The sequence below is a fragment of the Vicia villosa genome, linkage group LG3 (assembly GCF_029867415.1).
Source record: "Vicia villosa cultivar HV-30 ecotype Madison, WI linkage group LG3, Vvil1.0, whole genome shotgun sequence".
NCBI lineage: Eukaryota > Viridiplantae > Streptophyta > Magnoliopsida > Fabales > Fabaceae > Vicia > Vicia villosa.
The window spans coordinates 17,803,291-17,811,494 of NC_081182.1; the positions used below are offsets into that span (position 1 = coordinate 17,803,291).

At 36.0% G+C, this 8,204-nt stretch overlaps 1 protein-coding gene across 1 annotated transcript; it reads right to left on the reverse strand.

Moving 5' to 3' along the window:
- Window positions 1–6,331: 6,331 nt before the first annotated feature.
- On the reverse strand, window positions 6,332–7,936 carry LOC131657651 (uncharacterized). The gene is made up of 4 exons (XM_058927022.1): window positions 7,812–7,936; window positions 7,406–7,601; window positions 6,960–7,337; window positions 6,332–6,823 (listed from the first exon to the last, which is right to left on the reverse strand). Exons 1-4 carry the CDS (start codon window positions 7,934–7,936, stop codon window positions 6,332–6,334), a joined length of 1,191 nt encoding a protein of 396 aa, XP_058783005.1.
- Window positions 7,937–8,204: the final 268 nt, after the last annotated feature.

The window sequence follows — 8,204 nt, forward strand, 5'->3', positions numbered from 1 at the left end:
TCTCCATTCTTCGGGACCTCGTTAATCGGCTCATCTGAGGTTGATAAATCGCCTTCCTCAAAATCAACAGATTCCCCATTCTTTGGGACTTCATTAATCGGCAAAGAGTCGTCTGAAGTTGATAAATCCACTTGTTCAAAATTAACAGTAGTAGTAAACTCCCCTTCAACCTTCTCATTCTCTTCCCGAATTTCTATTCCAGAAACTAAAATTGAGAAACAAAAAATAAAAACATTATGATTAAGTACTAAAAGAGACATACAACATTCTTTGATAATTTACAATTCACAGAAAAAATCAACACTCCTTCCTATCCAAAAAGGTTTTAGAAAAAAAACCTTTTTCATTGTCATGTTGTTTCTTCATGTTCAAGAAAGCTACAACACTCGAATCCAACTGATTGTTCGCCACTGATTCAAGAAGAGAAGAATCTGAGGTTGATAAATTGCCTTCCTCAAAATCAACAGATTCCCCATTCTTCGGGACCCCGTTAATCGGCTCATCTAAGGTTGATAAATCGCCTTCCTCAAAATCAACAGATTCCCCATTCTTTGGGACTTCATTAATCGACAAAGAGTCGTCTGAAGTTGATAAATCCACTTGTTCAAAATTAACAGTAGTAATAAACTCCCCTTCAACCTTCTCATTCTCTTCCCGAATTTCTATTCCAGAAACTAAAATTGAGAAACAAAAAATAAAAACATTATGATTAAGTACTAAAAGAGACATACAACATTCTTTGATAATTTACAATTCACAGAAAAAATCAACACTCCTTCCTATCAAAAAAGGTTTTAGAAAAAAAAAACCTTTCTCATTGTCATGTTGTTTCTTCATGTTCAAGACAGCCACAACACTCGAATCCAACTGATTGTTCGCCACTGATTCCAGAAGAGAAGAATCTGAGGTTGATAAATCGCCTTCCTCAAAATCAATAGATTCTCCATTCTTCGGGACCTCGTTAATCGGCTCATCTGGGGTTGATAAATTGCCTTCCTAATAATCAACAGATTCCCCATTCTTTGGGACTTCATTAATCGGCAAAGAGTCGTCTGAAGTTGATAAATCCACTTGTTCAAAATTAACAGTAGTAGTAAACTTCCCTTCAACCTTCTCATTCTCTTCCCGAATTTCTATTCCAGAAACTAAAATTGAGAAACAAAAAATAAAAACATTATGATTAAGTACTAAAAGAGACAAACAACATTCTTTGATAATTTACAATTCACAGAAAAAATCAACACTCCTTCCTATCCAAAAAGGTTTTAGAAAAAAAACCTTTCTCATTGTCATGTTGTTTCTTCATGTTCAAGACAGCCAAAACACTCGAATCCAACTGATTGTTCACCACTGATTCAAGAAGAGAAGAATCTGAGGTTGATAAATCGCCTTCCTCAAAATCAACAGATTCCCCATTCTTTGAGACCTCGTTAATCGGCTCATCTGAGGTTGATAAATCGCCTTCCTCAAAATCAACAGATTCCCCATTCTTTGGGACTTCATTAATCGGCAAAGAGTTGTCTGAAGTTGATAAATCCACTTGTTCAAAATTAACAGTAGTAGTAAACTCCCCTTCAACCTTCTCATTCTCTTCCCGAATTTCTATTCCAGAACTAAAATTGAGAAACAAAAAATAAAAACATTATGATTAAGTACTAAAAGAGACATACAACATTCTTTGATAATTTACAATTCACAGAAAAAATCAACACTCCTTCCTATCCAAAAAGGTTTTAGAAAAAAAACCTTTCTCATTGTCATGTTGTTTCTTCATGTTCAAGACAGCCACAACACTTGAATCCAACTGATTGTTCGCCACTGATTCAAGAAGAGAAGAATCTGAGGTTGATAAACCGCCTTCCTCAAAATCAACAGATTCCCCATTCTTCGGGACCTCGTTAATCGGCTCATCTGAGGTTGATAAATCGCCTTCCTCAAAATCAACAGATTCCCCATTCTTTGGGACTTCATTAATCGGCAAAGAGTCGTCTGAAGTTGATAAATCCACTTGTTCAAAATTAACAGTAGTAGTAAACTCCCCTTCAACCTTCTCATTCTCTTCCCGAATTTCTATTCCAGAAACTAAAATTGAGAAACAAAAAATAAAAACATTATGATTAAGTACTAAAAGAGACATACAACATTCTTTGATAATTTACAATTCACAGAAAAAATCAACACTCCTTCCTATCCAAAAAGGTTTTAGAAAAAAAAAACCTTTCTCATTGTCATGTTGTTTCTTCATGTTTAAGACAGCCACAACACTCGAATCCAACTGATTGTTCGCCACTGATTCAAGAAGAGAAGAATCTGAGGTTGATAAATCGCCTTCCTCAAAAGCAACAGATTCTCCATTCTTCGGGACCTCGTTAATCGGCTCATCTGAGGTTGATAAATAGCCTTCCTCAAAATCAACAGATTCCCCATTCTTTGGGACTTCATTAATCGGCAAAGAGTCGTCTGAAGTTGATAAATCCACTTGTTCAAAATTAACAGTAGTAGTAAACTCCCCTTCAACCTTCTCATTCTCTTCCCGAATTTCTATTCCAGAAACTAAAATTGAGAAACAAAAAATAAAAACATTATGATTAAGTACTAAAAGAGACATACAACATTCTTTGATAATTTACAATTCACAGAAAAAATCAACACTCCTTCCTATCCAAAAAGGTTTTAGAAAAAAAACCTTTCTCATTGTCATGTTGTTTCTTCATGTTCAAGACAGCCACAACACTCGAATCCAACTGATTGTTCGCCACTGATTCAAGAAGAGAAGAATCTGAGGTTGATAAACCGCATTCCTCAAAATCAACAGATTCCCCATTCTTCGGGACCTCGTTAATCGGGTCATCTGAGGTTGATAAATCGCCTTCCTCAAAATCAACTGATTCCCCATTCTTTGGGACTTCATTAATCGGCAAAGAGTCGTCTGAAGTTGATAAATCCACTTGTTCAAAATTAACAGTAGTAGTAAACACCCCTTCAACCTTCTCATTCTCTTCCCGAATTTCTATTCCAGAAACTAAAATTGAGAAACAAAAAATAAAAACATTATGATTAAGTACTAAAAGAGACATACAACATTCTTTGATAATTTACAATTCACAGAAAAAATCAACACTCCTTCCTATCCAAAAAGGTTTTAGAAAAAAAACCTTTCTCATTGTCATGTTGTTTCTTCATGTTCAAGACATCCACAACACTCGAATCCAACTGATTGTTCGCCACTGAATCAAGAAGAGAAGAATCTGAGGTTGATAAACAGCCTTCCTCAAAATCAACAGATTCCCCATTCTTCGGGACCTCGTTAATCGGCTCATCTGAGGTTGATAAATCGCCCTCCTCAAAATCAACAGATTCCCCATTCTTTGGGACTTCAATAATCGACAAAGAGTCGTCTGAAGTTGATAAATCCACTTGTTCAAAATTAACAGTAGTAGTAAACTCCCTTTCAACCTTCTCATTCTCTTCCCGAATTTCTATTCCAGAAACTAAAATTGAGAAACAAAAAATAAAAACATTATGATTAAGTACTAAAAGAGACATACAACATTCTTTGATAATTTACAATTCACAGAAAAAATCAACACTCCTTCCTATCCAAAAAGGTTTTAGAAAAAAAAACCTTTCTCATTGTCATGTTGTTTCTTCATGTTCAAGACAGCCACAACACTCGAATCCAACTGATTGTTCGCCACTGATTCAAGAAGAGAAGAATCTGAGGTTGATAAACCGCCTTCCTCAAAATCAACAGATTCCCCATTCTTCGGGACCTCGTTAATCGGGTCATCTGAGGTTGATAAATCGCCTTCCTCAAAATCAACTGATTCCCCATTCTTTGGGACTTCATTAATCGGCAAAGAGTCGTCTGAAGTTGATAAATCCACTTGTTCAAAATTAACAGTAGTAGTAAACACCCCTTCAACCTTCTCATTCTCTTCCCGAATTTCTATTCCAGAAACTAAAATTGAGAAACAAAAAATAAAAACATTATGATTAAGTACTAAAAGAGACATACAACATTCTTTGATAATTTACAATTCACAGAAAAAATCAACACTCCTTCCTATCCAAAAAGGTTTTAGAAAAAAAACCTTTCTCATTGTCATGTTGTTTCTTCATGTTCAAGACAGCCACAACACTTGAATCCAACTGATTGTTCGCCACTGATTCAAGAAGAGATAAACCCAAGTTCTCCCAAGCTTGAGTCAAAAAGGCCTCCATCTTTCGAATCGCACCTCTTTGAGTAGTAGCCATAGCAGCAAGCTTGTCCATAACTTCCTTATCCAGAAGCAAATTCTCAAACTCACTTTTCCATTCATTCAATTCAGCAGATAAGAGAAAACTGCTTCCCTCACTCTGCATATGATGCACCCTACCAGTCCATATCATCTTCACAGCTTTGCAATAGTTAGGGTTTAACTTTACTGATTCAAGATATTTCACGGTACATTCAACAGCAATGCTGCAATAAGCAGCTCTCATTGCGGAGGAAATTAAATTTGGATTTGGATTTGAATTTGAAGAAGAGTCGATTAACAGTTTTTCAAATACCTCCAGGATTTGGAGCATACATTCTGAGAAGTATGCTTCCGACAAGGCGTCTTCAAGGGCTCTTAGGATCATGCTTTTCTTCGTGTAGATGTTGCACATTGAGATTCTCGAAAGGAGATTGAGCATGATTTTGGTTTCTACGGTTGAATTTCTTGGGAGACGTTCCAAACACCAAACTCTCACTTCGTCGTCCATTTTCTTCTCTTCTGTCCCAATGTTTTCCGATTTTCTTTTTCAACTTGTTAAACACAAATGAGACATGTTTATATTTTCGTATTACAACTATTTATATCTCTTTTTTCCGACCATAATCACTTAATATCATTTTATTTTTAAAACATTTTAATCAAACTAGTTTGATCTAACTTTTTGTAATAATTATATAAAAAAGATTTAACCATTGTATTTTCTCGACAGTTTCACAAATAATTTTGTGTCATTTATAATGAATTCAAAGTTGTATAAATAAGTACATACACTATATTATATAGAAAGACGTCTCAAAAAAGCCAAACAGAGCTTATGATGTTACTTTGAAACCATATGTCAATGCCCTAGCTGGAACCTTCCTACTTGACGCATCAGTCACAACATTCGCTTTACCCGGATGGTAATTTAACCCAAAATCATAATCCTTAAAGAATTCCAACCATCTCCTTTGCCTCATATTCAACTCTTTCTATTCGAACAAATACTTCAAACCCTTATGATCACTAAACACATCAAATCTCGACCCAAACAAATAATGCCTCCTAAGTTTCAACACAAACAAAACATCAGCCAGCTCTAAGTCATGCATCGAATAGTTCCTCTCACGCACTTTAAGTTGCCTTGAAGTATAAGCTACCACTTGTCGATTTTGCATCAACACACATCATAAACCCATCAACGAAGCATCACAATACACAACAAACGGTTCTACCGGATCAAGCAAAGTCAAAATATGAGCGATCGTCAACCTTCTCTTAAGCTTTTGAAAACCAGCTTCACACTGTGAAGTCCAAATAAAAGCTTAATCCTTCCAAGTCAACTGCGTCAACGGCAAAGCTAACTTGGAAAATCCTTCAATGAACTTTCAATAATAACCTGCTAAACCAAGAAAACTTCTAATCTCAAAAACAAATTTTGGAGCTTCCCATTGAGACACGACCTCAATCTTCAACGGATCAACAGAAATACCACCACTTGAAATCATGTGACCAAGGAAAGTCACTTCCTTCAACCAAAACTCACACTTAGAAAGCTTAGCATACAAGTGCTTCTCTTTCAACACAGATAACACAATCTTCAAATATTCAGCGTGATCCTCTTCACTCTTGGAATAGATCAAAATATCATCAATGAACACAACAACAAACTTATCCAAATACTGATGACAATTCCTATTCATGTATTCCATGAATACACAAGGTGCATTGGTCATACCGAACGACATCACAGAATACTTATATTGATCATACCCTGTTCTAAAAGAAGCCTTCTGAATATCTTCAACTTTCACACAAATCTGATGATACCCAAACCTCAAATCTATCTTATTAAACACACATGCACCAACCAACCGATCCATCAAATCACAAATCCTTGGAAGTGGATACTTGTTCTTGAAAGTCACCTTGTTCAATTGTCTATAATCCACACAAAGTCTCACAGTACCTTTTTTCTTCTTAATCAATAAAATTGGTGCATCCCATAGTGATACTCTCGGACGAATGAATTTCTTCTCAAGTAAATATTCAAGTTGACTCTTCAACTCTTTCAATTTAGATGCTAACATTCAATATGGAACCATCGATATCGGACTAGTTCTAGGAACTAATTCGATCATAAACTCCATTTCATGCTCTGGCGGTAAACCACTAACATCTTTAGGAAACACCTCTGGAAAATCACGAACCATTGGTAAATCACCCATCTCTATCTTGTTAAAGATATCCATTGTTGCCATCAAAGCCAACAACACAACAACATCCTTCACAGACTCGTTCCTTTGCTTGGAAGACATAAACAAATCTCTCTCAATATCGGTTTCAAGAAATATACCCATCTTATCAAAATAGTTGATATAAACATAGGTATATTCCAAAAAGTTTATCCCAAGAATAACATCATGTTGATCTAAGGTAAGACACACTAAATCAATCCCAAGGTCTCTACAAAAAATACTCAACGAACAATTCAAACACACATATGAAGTAGTCACTGAATCCATAGCAGGAGTATCAATGACCATACTTCCACGCATATCAGACAACATAAGATTTAATCTCTTAACGCAATCCAAAGAAATGAAAGAATGTGTCACGCCAATATCAATAATAGAAATTAAAGGTGTACTATTAATAAAGCACGTACTTATGATTAGTCTATCCTCGACAGCAGTCTCGGAACCAGATAGAGCAAACATTTTTCCTTTTAGCTTGTTCCTTCTTCGACTTGTCACACTTAGTACTATTGTGCCCTTGCTCACCACAGTTATAGCAAGTCATACTCGCACCTCCTTTATAATCATGAGCTTTGTGACCTAGCTTGCCACACTTGAAACATTTCAGTTTAGCACATGTGCACTCAGAAGCACGATGTCCTTCAACACCACACCTGTAGCACCTAACTAGAGTAGGAGCTCCTCCCCCACTCGGCTTCCTGTCATAACCAGCTTTTTGTTTCCCTTTATCAGCATATGGCTTTCCTCTGATTTGGCCTTTCCCTTTCTTATCATTCAAATACTTATAGTGAGAAGCACTATCTCTACTATCCTCATCATAGATCCTATTCTTGTTAACCTACTCAAAAAATCGTGAAATTTGTTAATGGTTATAGCCTTATTGATCTTAGGTCTCAAACCACTCACAAACTTAAGACACTTATACCTCTCAGCATTAGCAGTGTTGTAATGAGGACAAAACTTAATCAACTTCTGAAACTTTACAGCATACTCTGCGACAATTCTATTACCCTGCTTCAGCTCAAGAAACTCAACTTCTTTTTTCCCACACACATCCCCTGAATAATACTTCTCCAAAAATGAATCTCGGAAAAGATCCCAACTAACCTCAATCCCATCTTCATCAAACTTGTGAATAGTGTTACCTCATCAATCCTCAACTTCCTTCTCAAGCATATGGGTGCCAAACTGCATCTTTTGTGCATCCGTACAATTCATGACCCGAAAGATCTTCTCGATCGCCTTCACCCATGCTTGTGCTTTGTCAGGTTCATGATCTCCCTCAAAGATTGACGGATTGTTCCTCTAGAACTTCTTCAAAGCACGAAACTCATCCTCCTCTCTGTTACCAACATTCATATTTGGAGCCTGCCCAATAGCACCAGCCAACATCGTCAATGTCTCAGTAATAGCATTATCATTCCTTCTTGCAACCATTGTCCTAATAAATCCAATCAACCAACAATCCACATCAAACAAACAATAATGATTGTGTCACAAACATAAATCAAATACAAAAGGAAAATAAACATATTAATAACATGTCCAACTAACCGACCATGCTCTGATACCATTAATGTAAGACCCCACAAAAATATATTTAATAATCAGAGTAAATTAGCATACATATCAAAAGAGAGTGTCACATGTATGTTAATACCAACACAAATACACCTAGTCATGCTCATAACACACGTTTAAATTC